This window comes from Mauremys mutica, chromosome 16 (assembly GCF_020497125.1).
Source record: "Mauremys mutica isolate MM-2020 ecotype Southern chromosome 16, ASM2049712v1, whole genome shotgun sequence".
NCBI classification, from domain to species: domain Eukaryota; kingdom Metazoa; phylum Chordata; order Testudines; family Geoemydidae; genus Mauremys; species Mauremys mutica.
Genome location: NC_059087.1, coordinates 31285599 through 31301569, shown reverse-complemented (window position 1 = coordinate 31301569; position 15971 = coordinate 31285599). Strand labels below are relative to the sequence as shown.

At 50.7% G+C, this 15971-nt stretch overlaps 1 protein-coding gene across 6 annotated transcripts in view; it reads left to right on the top strand.

The window, feature by feature from the left end:
• The first annotated feature begins 301 nt into the window (after positions 1–301).
• THOC5 (THO complex 5) overlaps positions 302–15971 on the top strand; it is a 32789-nt gene continuing 17119 nt past the window's right edge. Inside the window, exons 1-8 of one of the 6 annotated variants that reach the window (XM_044989965.1) lie at positions 302–677; positions 3898–4008; positions 4788–4931; positions 6129–6242; positions 10906–11003; positions 11673–11819; positions 14561–14675; positions 15313–15445. In XM_044989965.1, the coding sequence (XP_044845900.1) occupies positions 3913–4008; positions 4788–4931; positions 6129–6242; positions 10906–11003; positions 11673–11819; positions 14561–14675; positions 15313–15445 (847 nt within the window). In that variant the 5' untranslated portion in view covers positions 302–677; positions 3898–3912. The other 5 variants (XM_044989962.1, XM_044989964.1, XM_044989966.1 and 2 more) reach the window with 5 other exon arrangements.

The window sequence follows — 15971 nt, the reverse complement described above, 5'->3', positions numbered from 1 at the left end:
CTGAAACTTGAGACCCTTGTTCTGTCATCTGCCACCACTGAGAACAGCCTAGCTCCATCCTCTTTGGAACCCCCCCCCTTCAGGTAGTTGAATGCTATCAAATCCCCCCTCACTCTTCTCTTCTGTAGACTAAATAAGCCCAATTCCCTCAGCCTCTCCTCATAAATCATGTGCCCCAGATCCCTAATCCTTTTCATTGCCCTCAGCTGGACTCTCTCCAATTTGTCCACATTCCTTCTGTAGTGGAGGGCACAATACTCCAGATGTGGCCTCACCAGTACTGAATAGAGGGGAATGATCACTTCCCTCGATCTGCTGCCAATGCTCCTATTAATGCAGCCTAATACGCCGTTGGCCATCTTGGCAACAAGAGCACACTGCTGACTCACCTCCAGCTTCTCGTTCTTGTCCTCTTGTAAGCAGGTTCCCATGGTGCTGGGAACAACAGGGGCAGGAGCATAGGGGCTCTCTGCCTGCCGGGGAGGAGGAAGCAGTTATTGTATTGTGGTCTGGTTCTCAACCCTTGGCCACATGTGGCCCAATTAGCACACGGCAGCAGCCTAGCTGTGTGCTAAGAAAAAAAAATCAAAATTTTGGGTTTGGCAGGAGGTGGGGCTGGCTGATGGGGAAACAGCAACAGGCAGCCCTGCTGGAGTGCTCCTGCCAGCAGCGGTCTGGTGAGTGGATCTCTGGGGAGGGGCTCTGGGCAGTGAGGGGCTGGGGTGGAGGGCGCTGAGTAGCAAAGGTGCATGAACTATGAGGTTTGCAGAGGTGCTGCAGCACCCCCAGGTTTTATGTGGGACTCCACTCCTGGCCCTGTGCCTGGGGTCCTGGCTGCCAACCCTGGCCCTGTGCCTGGGGTCCTGGCTGCCAACCCTGGCCCTGGGGCTCTGCTCCTGGCCCCGCTCTGTGGCGAGGTCTCTGGCATGGGTGCTGGAATAATTTTTATAGTGGGAGGGCTGAGAGCCAATGAACCAAACTGTAAACACTGACCTGTGGGGGAGATAGCTTAGTGGTTTGCACGTTGGCCTGCTAAACCCAGGGTTATGAGTTCAATCCTTGAAGGGACCATTTAGGTAGGTTAAGGATTGGTCCTGCTTTGAGCAGGGGGTTGGACTAGATGACCTCCTGAGGTCCCTTCCAACCCTGATATTCTATTAATATGATGGTGTGACAATAGTGGAACTGTTCTTAATGTTTCCTCTGAATACTGTGTGGGTGCCTCAGTTTCCCCAATGCATTAAAAGTATCCAGTGTGTATAAATGGCTGACAATCTGTCTCCTAGCAACAAATGGCCAGGGCCCTTTCCCCCTTGCAAGGGACTAGCTAAAGGTGAACAAAGAGATCAGGTGACCTCCTGGGCCAGGAAAGAGACAAAGTCCAGAAAGGAGGAGCTGGAGGGGGTTTCAGTTTGGAACTGGCTGGGGACAAGAAGTGAGGGCAGACACGGTTGTTTGGCTCACTGGGTACCAGAATGGACCCAGCTGAGGGATTCTGTACCTACAAGCTCTGTTTTGGACTGTGTTCCTGTCATCTAATAAACCTCTGTTTTACTGGCTGGCTGAGAGTCACATCTGACTGTGAAGTGGGGGTGCAGGACCCTCTGGTTTCCCCAGGACCCTGCCTGGGCTGACTCGCTGTGGGAAGCACACGGAGGGGCATATACTGAATGCTCCAAGGAGAGACCCAGGAGGTGAAGCCGTGTGAGCTTCTTGCCCTGGGGACAGTCTGCTCCAAGGGAGAGGAGGCTCCCCAAAGTCCTGACTGGCTTTGTGGGGAGCAGTTCCAGAGCATCGCCCGGGGACTCCATGACAGATGGAAACCACTTCAAGCCAGGGGTGCTCTTTAGGTGAGGGGTGCTGGGCATAGCCTGGAGTCTGTGGGGAGTTTTAGCAGGAGGGGGTGCTGTGGTTTTCAACCTGTGGCAGCATATTGTGCACTTAACATACTGTGGGCCGCATATGCAGCCCACAATGATCAATAGGTTGGGAACCACAGCTCTAACCCCTGCTATTCCCAGCAGTGGGGGTGCAGACCCCTCTCCAGCCTGATGGGGAGTGGGCAGTGTGGGCGGGGGGACAGGGACTAACCAGCCAGAACCTCCCCTCATGGCCCTGGGGACCTCAGCAACAGGGGTGGCTCTAGCCATTTCGCCGCCCCAAGCAGGGCGGCACGCCGCGGGGGGGGCTCTGCCGGTCGCCGGTCCTGCGGCTCCGGTGGACTCCCGCAGACGTGCCTGCGGATGCTCCACCGAAGATGCGGGACCAGTGGCCCCTCCGCAGGCACATCTGCAGGAGGTCCACCAGAGCCGCCTGCCGCCCTCCCGGCCACCAGCAGAGCCCCCCGCGGCGTGCCGCCCCAAGCACACACTTGGCGTGCTGGGGCCTGGAGCCGCCCCTGCTCAGCAAGTCTGATTCCTCTTGCCAAGCGCTGCCCAACTGGGCCCCGATACCATGTCCCATCCCGCCAACCCCCATCTCCTCCTTGAACCCCCTGCCTGTGGGGCAGAGCCGCCCTGGGGGCATTCAGCTGCCTGGCCCCCAGCTGCCCCATAAGCGCGGAGCAGACGAGGGGAGACACCCCCACGTGCTGCAGATGAGGGGCAGCGACTCGGGGTCTCTGGACTCCACTAGGGGATTTGGGGCCCCTCCCCCAAGTGTATGGGGGGGGTCTGTGGGTGGAGGGGTCTGTCCGGCCCCTTCCCTCCTGCAGCTCCGCTAAGGGCGCCCCGAGGGCGCTATAGCTTGGCGGACGCTCTAGCCCTCGCTGACCGCGGACTCGTCTCCTCCTGCCCCGGCACTTCCGCTCGGAGTCTGGAGGTGGCGGGTCGGGAGCCCGGTGAGCGACCGGGGCGGGGCTCGGAGCGCGGCGGGGCCCCTCGAGCCGGGCGGGTGAGGGGGCGGGGCTCGGAGCGCGGCGGGGCCCCTCGGGCTGGATGGGGGGAGCGCGGCGGGGCCCCTGGAGCTCGCGGGGGGGCCCCTCGGGCCGGGCCGGGCCGGGCCGGGGGGGAGCTCGGCGGGGGAAGCGCGGGGGGCCGCTGGGGCGGGGGCTGCGTGTGAGGGGGTTTCTCGCTCCAGGTGCCGGGGGACGCGGTGTGTTTTGGGACCGGGCCCCTTAGGACAGTGTCGGGGCGCTGCTCTGGGGGGAGCTGTTCTCGCTGCCCCTCCCCCAGCCATTGGAAGGAGGCTCCGTGTGCGCGTTGCTGTTTTGGTCCGGGGGGGTGCTGGCTGAGCGAACCCCCCAGAGCAGAGACCAGGAGCGGGGTGCGGGGTTCTCACTCCCATCCCCTCTGCGGACGGTGATTTTATCTGCAGCCCCCACACGTGTGCTGAGTTCTCCATGGACAGCGAGCAAGACAAGGCCCCCGAAGAGCTAACGGTGCCATGTTAGTTGTGATGTGCCCAAGCACTGGGAACAGACCTGTCCCAGCAGTTAGGTCAAGCAGCTGGGTTGAGTTTGGTTACATCTGGGGCTGTTCCTTGCAGGCAGTGAGGCAGAGGGATTTGAATGAGGACAGGGACTGGCTTGCCAAAGCAAAGGGCGTTCATGTATATGGCATGGAAAACAATATAGAGATGACTGTGGGGAAAAGCAGACAGACAATGAGGCATTGACGCATCCTTGGGGGTGGGGCTATGATGAGGCTAGGTGGGATAAGCAGATGAGGCAGAGTGCTGGAGGGCCTCAGAAGTGAGCAGGGGAGGTTTGACAGTGAAATGGGGAGGCAGTGAAAGGACTCAGCGATGAGTTGTAGTGACTAGGATAGGGAGGGAGGGGTTGGATTACCCTCCCACTGGTGTACTAGTGCTCTGACAGTAGCTCTGGTTTGTTCCAAAGGAACTGAGGAAGTCCCCTTTGGAGACAAGCTATTTTTGTATTCCTCTCCTGCTCCACAGCCTGTGAAATAAGAAATGTCGTCTGATTCGAGCAAGAAGAGGAAACCCAAGGTCATCCGCACTGACGGGGCCCCGCAGGAGAGCAAGCGGAGCAGGGCTGACCCTGACCAGGTGGGGTGGGGCGATTGTAAGCCTGTGGCGATTCTGCATGCAGATCAGACGCCTGTAGGGCTGTAGGAATGGAAGAGTCTGTCGTTCAGCTCACGGCTTTGTTCTGAAAGCTCTTGACATCAGAAAAATATTACACCTCCCCCCCTGCCCCCCCCCCCCGTGTACGCTGTATTATAAGGGTGAGCTTTTCAAAAGCACTCAGGGTTGGCCTTACACTACTCTTACTGAAGTCAATGGGAATTTTAGCAACAATTGCCAGTAGCAATCGCCAGCGTCCTGAGAAAAGATGGTTTATGACCCTGGGAGCCAGAGTTTGCACCTTGTGCTCTCTGAGCAATTTTCTTGCTGTGTCACAAGTTTGCAATGGCCCCCAAAAAGATCTTGGGGTGTTTTAGGAGGCCCTGAAAAGATTGAGGGGGGATTGGGTGTGGGTGGCAACTAAACTGGAGCCTAGTGCTAACGAACTGTCTTCCATCCTGTCTGATATTGAAAGAACTTTACTCACTGCTCTTTTTCCTCTCTTGATTGTCAAACTACATGGGGTTGGAACCGATACTGGTCTCTGGTGACAGTGTAAGAGACACTTAGCTCACTAGACTTTGAGATCCCTGGTGGAGTTTGCCACACCAACAATTAGTTAGATCTTCTCAGGATGCATAAAGCTGCTTTAAACTTGGAATGGAGGGAGTGTCGATTTGAGAGACCCCCATGGGGGGAGGCTTTTCAGAAGAGGGCGGGAGGAGTGTTAAGTGCTGCTCTGTATTTCTGGTTCTTTGCAGGATGTGAAGTATTACAGTGAAGAGGCGGAGGTGGAACTCCGAGATCCCAACAAAGACTATGAACTCTACAAGCAAACCTGCCAGGAACTTCAGAGGCTCATGGCAGAAATCCAGGATCTGAAGAGCAAAGGCAGCAAAGACAGTGTAAGAAGAAGCCCCTAGAGTTCTTTCCCCTGAGCATTTTTAAATACCTTTCTGCTGCTCCAGGAAAGCAGTGGGTTTGAAATCCACATGGCATCCTAGCAATTTGCACAAAGGGGGAAGGCACTTATTACAGTCTCAGCAAAACCAAATAACATATGAGGACTGAATAGCTCAGGACAGCGGTGTGGGGACAGGAGAGAATCCAGCCCAGGTTATTGATTACCCCGGCCTGATGCCTGTTTGGGGGCCTATGTGAAGCAAGTTGGTGGGTCTCGTTCAAGTTCCTGCTGGGCAGGTGTTCACATAGCAAACTGACTCTAATGACCGTTGTTTAGAGAGCGAAGAGCATGGACCTTAACTCACCTCTTGCCCCCACAGGATGGCCACATCAGAGCTGAGACATACTCTTAGGGAAAGGTGGCACTGCAGCTGCCTGTGCTGTGGCTGTTCTGTGACTGAGAGGAGGACTTCAGCCAGGGCTGTCAGGCTAGCAGCTGTCACTACACCTAATACAATGGAAAGAAGGGTGCAAGTCATTGACTGAAGTCTGTGTGCCTCCAGGGTAGGGTAGATTCACTGGTAATAGTCAGGCTTGTTTGATGATTGAACCAAACACACTTGGTCTCTGAAAGGTTTAAATCCCAGTGAAGGGTGTCATGAAACCGGCCCCCTGAGCAAAAAAGAGCCCTGTATTGAGCCCACGAGGAATCTTGTGATTCCGATCCCTTCCTGGACTAAGGAAAGAGTGTGGAGAGAAAACCCACATGTCTGTTTCCAGTGAGCCTGGAAATGTGTGGCACCTTGGGAAGTCCTAGAGATATTAACCAGTGTTCCACCTTTGAGAATTGTCTCATAGGTTCCAAAGCCAGAAGGGACCACTGCGATCATCCCATCTGCCCACCTGTATAACAGGCTGAAGACCTGTTTAAAATAATTCCTAGAGCAGAGCTTCTCGAAAAACATCCAATCTGGATTTTAAAATTGTCAGTGATCCATCTGACCCTTGGTAAATTGTTCCATTAGTTTATTACCCTCACTGCCAAAAATGTGCATCTTATTTCCAGGCTCTGCAGATCCCTGCTTGTTCTAGTTACTTCTCCCGTGCACAGTAACAGTGTCTCTGCAGTGGCAATTTACTCAAATAACAGTTACTAGTGAGTAAACTTCCTTACCCCAGCTCTCCTTCTGCCTTGTCAGGCTGTTGCGATAGAAGAGCGTCGAATCCAGAGCTGCATGCACTTCATGACCCTGAAGAAACTCAACCGTTTGGCTCATATTCGACTAAAGAAGGGGAGAGATCAGACCCATGAGGTACAGTGGAGGCTGGAGATTGAAAGGGATGCTACCTGGAATGGCAGAGGGGTTAGGGATCTTCTGGAATGGCAGAGGGAGAAGGGGTGTTAATGTCTGGTACCTTAGTGCACCCTGGATTAGATCCAAGTGGTCTCTGAGTTAGAGGCTTACAGGGAAACCCCACTGAAGTGAAGCAGATAATCTAATAACTAGAATGAATGAAGAAGCAGCAGCACCTCTTAATGTCTCAGGCATGATTTAACAGTCAAGAAGCTGCTATTGATCTGATGTGCAGCAGGGCTGAGAAGAAAATAGTGCCTCGCTCTTGTGTAGAACTTTGCATCCCTAGCTCTCAAAGCACTTTACAAAGGAGGTGTATCATTTTCTCCATTGTACAGGGAGGAGAATTGACTGGCCCAAGGTTACCCAGCCGAGCTGGCTATAGGCCTCAGGGCTCTCAAGTACCAGTCCATGCTGCCCTGCATTTTCTCCCTCCTGTTCTATCTGGAGAGCCTGCTTGGAAGTATCCATGTCGGTACAATCAGACCATTCACGGGTCTGGGTGGGAGATAAAGACACAGTGATGGGTGTTCCTGACAAAAACTTAAGTTCTTATCAAGTAAATACCCACGGAGCGAGCTAAGAAGCTGGGTTGTTGCTAATCGCAGCAGCCTCTTCCCCACAACTTGGCATGGCCTGTCCCTTGCTTCAGCATGAATCCTTTTTTTTATTTTTAATGTGGAGAATCAAGTTGCTTATTCAGATTCCAGATTTCTGCAGGGATCAAAATCCTCTCTAGGTATTTCTAATTCACCCATTACCATAGCACCAGTAATTGTCATCTTGATATTGTATCAATGTAGAAGTAACTGGTAAATCTCAAACACTGTGTTTAAGATAAACCCTTATTAATTACTCAGAAACTTCCAAGTAAGCTGAGTTGATACCACTGAACTCCTTAGAACAGGGGTCCACAAACTGGTGTGCGGCCAGCCCCCAGAGAGGGCAGGGAGGAAGTGCCACCCAGCTCCGCTGCTGTCCCTGGCTGCCATCCCAGCCTCTGCCCCCTTATTCCTGTCTGTGCCCACCCCTCCCGGAGCCACAGTCCCTCTTCTGGCCCCGCTCCCAGTGTGTGTGGGGGGGTGGGGAGATGCGGATGGGTAAGGGAGGGCGTGAGGTAAAAAGTTTGGGGACCACTGCCTTAGAACCTTCCCAGACTGGCTAGCTCCTGGAACCCCACATACCTGCATGCTTGCTCTAACCCCGTCACTGGTTTCCCATTTGCAACACTTTTTTGCAGTGAGTAGTGCCCGCAGGAATGAAAAGCCTTAGCAGTGTCCTTATAGCAGGCATATAGAGTTACCAAGCCAGCTTCTCTTCTGATCTGGCAGCTTTTGTTTGCAATAGTTATAGATTCAGAAGGGACCACTGTGATAGGTTAGACCAGAGGTCTCAAACTCAAATGACCCCGAGGGCCGCATGAGGACTAGTGCATTGGCCCAAGGGCCGCATCACTGACACGCCCCCTTGCTGCCCCTGGCCCCACCCCCAATCCACCCCTTCCATGAGGCCCCGCCCCTGCCCTGTCTCTTCTCCACCTCCTCCCCTAAGCGCGCGGCTCCCCACTCCCCACACCCCCTCCTGGAAAGTGCTAAGCGCCACCAACAGCTGTTTGGCGGCTTGGTGGCGGGAAGTGCCTGGAGGTAGGCAGAAAAAAAAATGAAGAGTAATATAGTAGTATAGTATTAAAATATAGTATGCTATTAAAAGTCAATTTATTAACTTTTTTATTAACTTCTTTAACTGTAATGTGAAACGTCAGTGCTAATTTTGACAGTCATTTCATTTTTGGTCACTTAGCTGGCAGCGTTTTGCATCAACCAGAGCATCAATATTAGGTTTGATATCCTGAGACTAAACCAATCTCAGTGTTGCTTGCAAATGTTCATCAGTGAGCCTTGACCTTAACACAGATTTGTTAATCTTCATGGAAGAGAAAAACTGTTCACATATATATGTACTTCCAAACATTGCCATTATCCTTGCAGAAGCAGAGAATAACATGGGAAATCTTTCTTGTGAAAGAAACCTGTAGAATTCTGGAATTCCAACATCTGTATACTTCTGCTTCAAAATCGTGTCACACTGAAGCTCCACTAACTCCATCTGCATTTCCTCTGCAACATTGTCAATTTCAACAGCAAATGGTGATGAAAAAAGTTGAAAATGTGGTTCAAGTGCCTTGAAATCTTTAAACCGCACATCAAACTGTTTGTGTAAGTTAGAAATGATCTCTGCATATTCTTTCAAGGATTTGGGTTCAACTTTTCCTAAGGAATTCAGAGTTGAGAAATGGACCAAATTGCCAGCAGTCAGCTGTTTCCCCCATAAAGTAAGCTTGACTTTGAATGACTTAATACTGTCATACATCTGTGTTATCACCTGTTTTCTACCCTGAAGTTTCAAGTTCAGTGCATTCAGGTGATCAGTTACATCTGTTAGAAAAGCAAGGTTGCAGATAAAAGTGGAATCAGCAAGCTGTGGAACCTCCTTGTTTTTCATTTTCATGAAAGAATCAATCTCCTCTTTAAGTGCAAAAAAACGCTTCAAAACATTTCCACGACTCAGCCATCTAACTTGAGTGTGATACAGAAGTTCCCCATATTCACTGTCCATACTTGCTAGAAAAGAAGTGAACTGTCTGTGATTCAGCCCTCGTGCACGTATAAAATTAACAGTTTTAACAACTACATCCATAACTTCTTTCATTTGTAGACTTTTACTACACAGGGCTTCTTGGTGCAAAATACAATGTATACTGGTGAAGCTAATTCCTGGTATATTGAGGCTGTTCAGTTTGGTCTTCAATAATCCAACCACACCAATGTTTTCAGAGCACATTGATGGCGCACCGTCCGTAGCCAAAGATACGAGTTTGTTCCATGGCAGCGCAGCTTTTTCAATGCACTCTTTCAATCCTTGAAATATGTCACGTCCCGTTGTGGTACCCTTCAGTGGCATTAAGTCTAGCAATTCTTCAGTTATATTCAAATTGCAGTCCACACCTCTAATGAACACTGCACACTGTGCGGTATCTGATACATCTGTACTCTCATCAAGAGCAATTGAAAATACTTCAAAGTCTTTTGCCATTTGAATCAATTGTTTTTGCACATTATCAGCTAAATCCGTTATCCTGCAGGCAACTGTATTTGCAGACAAGCTTATGCCTTCAAAAACTTTCTTCCTATCAGGACATAAAATTTCACTGGCCTTCATAAGACATTCTTTTATGAATAAGCCTTCTGTAAAAGGTCGCGATGATTTAGCTATCATTTCGCTTATCACAAAACTTGCTCTTACTGAATCTTCGCTAGACTTGTTAATCCCTGAAAATAAATTTCTTTGCTTGGCAAATGCTGCTTTAAGTTGCTGAACTTTTTCCTCTCGGAGTTTTCCGGTGAATGCATCATATTTTTCACGGTGCATCGTGTCATAGTGCCGACGCACGTTATACTCCTTGGGAACAGCAATCGTTTGCTGACAAATAAGGCATTGAATTTTATCTTTTACCTCTGTGAAAAAATATAAATTCTCCCATTTGTCTTGGAAAACTCTTTTCTTCCATGAGTGTTCTTTTTTTTGACGAAGTCATTTCCAAGCAGTTTTAATAAATATATACACTCAGTAATGCACCTCACTCAAAGGACAAAACACGCACTTAGATTTACTGCCTAAGGCGCTGGGCTGGAGTTTGGGTGGGGGAGGGGGTCTGGAGTGCAGGCTCTGTGCTCGGTGCAGGCTCCAGGCTGCGGCAGGGGGTGGGGGTGCAGGCTTTGGGATGGAGTTTGGGGATAGGAGGGGGTGCAGGGGTGAGGGCTGTGGGGCTGAGGGTGAGGGGTTTGAGGCATTGGAGAGGCTCGGGGCATTGGAGAGTCTCAGGGCTAGGGCAGAAGTGCAGGGGAAGGGCAGCTTGCCCTGGGCCTAGTGCAGAGGGGCGCTAGGACCCTGCGGCAGCAAGTGATGCCAGAAGCCGGCATAGCGGAGGAGTCAGAGTGGAGTCAGCGTGAGCTCCCGGGCAGGCTCCCGGGCGGTGAGGAGGCAGCAAGTGGGGGCTGGTAGACACTGGGGGGAGGCGCGTGGGGGCGGCAGGTGGGGCCAGGGGAGAGACCTGGCCCCAAACATTGGGGAGCAGCGCGCGGGGAGCTTAGGCACAGAAAATAACTCGGGGAGGGGGGCGGGGGTGAGGGGAGTTTGGCGGCGACAGGAAGTAACTGGGGGAGCTCTGCGGGCCGCAGGGAAGAGCTCCAAGGGCCGCATGCGGCCCGCGGGCCGCATGTTTTAGACCCCTGGGTTAGACCTATCTAATACAGACTGGAGAATTAATTCTTTGAACTAGAGCAGATCTTTTAGAAGAACATCCAATTTGATTTGGTTCTCACCTTGCATGCCCTGATCTCCCCACTAGTAATGAGCTCAAGGCCATTTTGTACAGGCTGGTGGTGGGGTGCCAACCAGTGTCTATGATATCTCCTGGCTTTCACCATGGCCATTCCCTAATATCTGCCATCTCCAAATGGCAGCCATTGGTCCTTGCCATCTGTTAGGCACATTGCTCTATTAATTCCGGTTTTATCTGCACTGTGATTTTTACACTCACCTGCTCACATTCTTCTTTCAGGCAAAGCAGAAAGTAGACGCCTATCACCTGCAACTCCAGAACCTGTTGTATGAGGTGATGCATCTGCAGAAGGAGATCACCAAATGCCTGGAGTTTAAGTGAGTACAGCAAAAGAGAAGGAGGCTGTAACTTGAGTTGCATGTGTCAGATACAAAGGGGCTTAGGGAGCGTGTGATGCCTAGAGTCACAAGGAGAACCTAGCTCTAGTCTCTGAAAGATCATAAGAATCCTGAATGTAACCTAGGGCTGAGAATCTGGCATGTGATCTGGATATCCTGGAGGTTCCTTGGGAGAGTGGAAGGAGACCGGTGCATAGGGAAGAGTCAGGACAGTCAGGATAAATACTCTGAAGGTTTTTGATAGGAATCGTGCTGGTCTAAGGAGGTTTTCTTTGGATTAGTCTCTACAATGCTTAACTGAACTGCATCAGTGTAGTTATTCCAGAGGCTGCACCTTCCACAGTCACATCTCTGAGCTGACACAAAGTGAGACTGCCCCTCTGCTGACTCCTCAGTAAATCCCAGGAGACACAGCCAGGCAGGGAACATGTGCTGCCAACACCCAGGAAAGGAATGGCCCTGTTCAGATTTGAACTGTGTGGGGCCTGTTGCCATTTTGCTCTCTGGAACTGTAGTAATTCATGTTGCAAAGTGGGTCTCATAATTGGGAAACAGTGAATGCTGAGGTTCTGAGATTGCTGGTAATGGTGCAGCTCTGCACCGGGATTCCCAGCCTCCCCCAGACTCATCCCTCCTCCATCTCTGCAGGTCAAAACATGAGGAGATTGATCTAGTGAGCGTGGATGAATTTTACAAAGAGGCTCCTCCAGAAATCAGCAAGCCTGACATCACCCTCAATGAGCCCCACCAACAGACCCTGGCCCGCCTCGACTGGGAGCTGGAGCAGCGCAAAAGGTAAGCCAGCGGGCCACCATTCAGATCAGTCCTGTCTCTACCTGGCACCAAGCGTTTGCTGGTGTGTACATCACAGCCCAGGGACGTGCTCTTTGAAAATAACCAAACGATACAGTAACAGTAAAGAGAGGCTACACAGTCAGTTTAAAGTAGTTACTAAAGGACAAATGGCAGATCTCTTTGTAACACACAGACAGGCCTGTCTCTCAGAACTGTTTCTACTGTACAGTAGTTTGTTTTATTTCGAACGGTGTCTTGATCCTGTTTCTCAGCTCAGGGAGTCTTCTCTCATGTGACTAATGAAAGGGGGCGGAGCTATGCCCCGGTCTCTTCCCAGAAGAACAGCACCCATTGTTTTACAGAAGTGGGCTGTGAAGAGTGTAATTCTGCATTTTAAAAGCATAAGAGCTCCCTGGATCAAACAAGGAAGGGGGAGTGTATATTATGAGGAATATAACTCTGTGATGTCATTGATTCAGGCAGCCCCTTTTTAATAGGGCCACTTGACTTCATTGACTCTGGAAGCTGATTCTTGTAGCAAGGAGTGGGCCAGCAATGCTGCCATGGTGGCAGTACTTAGATCTGATCAGCTGTGTGCCTGTGAAATCCAGTGTCCACAAGACTGGCTGTGGAATTGACATGCAATCCTATACTAGATGAGGGATTTTTAGTCTTTTTAGTGCAGTTGATGATGCAGCACACAGACACATCACACTTGCCAGAAGTTCTTTATGCCAGGCCAAGTCCATGGCTGTGAATTTGTGCTAGTTGCACCACAAGGTGGCGCTGAGAGCACGCAATTCTTTGTCCATTGCTGCTTTCCAATGGGTCATCATTAACGGGCTGAGCCATCACCAATCCGAAATCATCCATCGGTAACCTCAGGAGGAGCATCCTGCCAAAGGATTGCTTTAGTGCCCCACTAAAAATGTCTGCACATTGGAAACCGTCTTTAAAAAGCAAAGAAGAGCTAGGGTGAGGTTTCCCCACAGAAGTGAGTGGAAGGTGTGGTTAAATCACTAGTCACCTGTGCAAATCCTAGCCCTAGTGCCTACAGTGTTCATGGTCTCGTCCCCTCATTTGGCAACTCTAATTTGTGGGGTGCAGTCTCTTGAACTAGCTTAAAAGTAGGTTTTATTTATGAGAACTCTTCTGACTGGAAGCTTTGTGGTTTTTCCATTTCTGCCATTCTCCAGTCAGTCACGCCCTCCCATAACATCAGGTGATATTTATGACTATGCTGCTTAGCTAAAGCTGTATTTCTAAGTGAGGGCCTGTGTAAAACTGGCATTGTGGGGTTCCGTGTTTCTCGGTGGTTCCATTCCAAACAGCCTTAGCCTTTCTGTCAAAACTGTTTTTCTGATGGAAAATGGAGTTTTCCACAAAACAGAATTTTTCACAAAACGGCTCTGCTTTCCATGGGAAACCTCCATTTGTTTGGGGTGAAAGACTGAATCCTCAAAAGCTGAAATATTTTGATTCTGAAACGCTACTGCAGTGTGTAGTGGGAGCTGTAGTTTGGCTGCCTCATTCTTCTCAATGGGCCAGGCTCCCCAGCTGGACTTCATCTGCCATGATGCAAAACTATGATACATGCCATCCCTCTTCAAGAGTGGAGACCATGGTACATCCTGGGATGTATAGACCAATCAAGGAGCCTGTATCGAGCAGAATGGTAGCAATGGACACCCAAAGTACAACTCCCATCAGACCCTGCGGTGGCATTTCCAAATCAAAATATTTTGATTTTCAGGCATTCTGTTTTTTGATTAAAAGAATCACAGGGGCGAAAGAACCATTTTCTGATCAGCAGTTGTCCTCAGTTCACAATTAAAGGTGGTGAGGGGGGTTTCAGCTCTTGGGCTCTGAGAGTCAAGCTGGTCTCTCTCTCTTTTATCAGAGCCAGTAGTAAAGGTTCTTTAGGCCAAATAAGTCCCTTAGTGATATGTGAAACCTCATTGTCCTCCATGGGTTTGCACAGCTATTATTGATAGGCACTTGATAAAAATTAAAAAACAAAACGCTTCTGATGACAGCACCTGATGGAAAAGACTTTCCTGTAGCTGTTTTAGCTCTGCAGGGCTAACAGACCCAAAAGCACCATGACTGTGCTTTGTCACTAAAGTCAGCAGTTGAGATGCTAATATGGGAGCAGATCTGGGGAGTAAGGAGAGGCCATTCGTATGTCGTCATTTCTTCGAGTAGAAAAGCGCTTGGAATAAGTTGCTGTGTTTACTAAATGGCACATGTACTCTTCAAGTTTCTCTAGTTTCTCCTCAGTTTTATTTTCATAGATTCCAAAGCCAGAAGGGACCAGCTCGTCTGGAATGGAGTTTGGGCTGCTTCCACAGACAACCCAACTCTGAGAAGATCCATGTGGAGATCCCACTTCAACAGTTCTCTCTTAACAGATTCATGCTCTCTTGAACTCTCTTCAGAGTTGTTTTCAACTTTCCCAGTTTTCCAGCTCTGCTAAGTTTCTTGCTGTTTGTCTTCCCTTTCCCTTGGATTTTAATGAACTCTTCATTTATCACATCACTTCAGAGGCGACAGCAAGGTCAGATATTGATCGAAATAGGCTCTGAAGCTGACTTCAAAGCATAGAGTGACCTATCTCAGTTCAGGAGCCCCTGACGGTGGAATCAGGAGCTCTGGATCCTGAGGTTTAGAAATGCACCAACAGGGAGCAGAGATTCTGATCTGACATCTGTCTCTTGTGTAAATGAGCTTCTCTTGTGCAGGCTGGCGGAGAAGTATAAGGAGTGTCTGGCCAACAAGGAGAAGATCCTGAAGGAGATAGAAGTGAAGAAGGAATATCTGAGCAGCCTGCAGCCCCGGCTCAACAGCATCATGCAGGTACTTTCTGAGCTTAACCCAGCACTCCTCTTTGCCTGGGAGACTGGCCGCTTGCAGTGAGAGTCTGTGTGTTTCCTGCTAGGTGGATCAGAGCCCCTTTGTGCTAGCCCTTGCCTGTCTGCCCTCTAACCCTCAGTTGTTGGGAGGTAGATGGTGTGGGGACAGGCTGTCTAAATCCACAGAAAAGGAGGTTCAGCGCACTGGGAGCATGGGGACTGAGGCTGTTCGGAGGTGTTGGAACTATTTCCTGCTCCTTTACCTGCGCTTCCAGATCCTCCCAGGGCAAGGATTTCCTGTGCAATCTCATTGTGCAGCGGCCCCTGCTGAGGTGCTGGCAGAAGACTCATTAGATGGGACCTTCCATGGAGAGCAATTGTAGCTTCCTCCCCTTGCATCAGACTTGACTGGGAAGAGTGGGTGAAGGAGCCATTAGTCCTCCCCCTGTTACCCTGGTGGCTGCTGCTGAACACCCCAAGGATCGTCTCTGCCCAGAGGGTTGTGTGTGCTCCTGGCACAGGTTCCAGGTCTCCTGCACTGCAGCATAGAGCACAAACCACTCGGTGACTGGGCTGGTGTGTAAAGTATTCCAGTACTAATGGGGTGTGTGTGTGTGTGTGTATGATTTGTGTCCCGCCAGGCCTCCCTCCCTGTCCAAGAGTATCTCTTCATGCCTTTCGACCAGGCACACAAGCAGTATGAGACGGCTAGACACTTGCCACCACCTCTCTATGTTCTCTTTGTCCAAGCCAATGCCTATGGTCAGGCCTGTGGTGAGTATCAGTGTCGGGGGAGTCGGGGTAAGGCGGTTGAGAACAGCCTTCATCTGTGTCATTGAAAGCTGTGATCTGAGGGGTGTGGGGAGTCCATCCCCCATGGGCCACATTTCACAGCTGCCTGCAGAAAACCCTGCTGCTGCAAGACTCGTGGATAACTCTGCTTCATCCGATCCACTCTGCCTCCGCTGCTTCTGCACGGCCTGTGTAGCCACAACCTGTGAGCCAGCCTGACAAAGCAGCATCATTTGAGAACCTAATTCATTTGGCTGCTGCGGCTGAATCCCTCCCACACTCCTCCTTTGAGAGCTCTTTTCAAACCTCTGCCCCCTCCAGCCCTGGTGGCCCACTCAAGGTGATCAGGGATTGTGGGCACTGCTGCAGTGACGGCTTTAAAGCCAGAAGCCCACCTTAGATATGCCACGTCAACAGCCCCCACAGTATGGCGTTGGCACTTGGCACTTCTGCCTGTTGGGCTGTCGTGATCCAGGACCATTCGGAAAGGGCTGTCGAAGGCCATGTC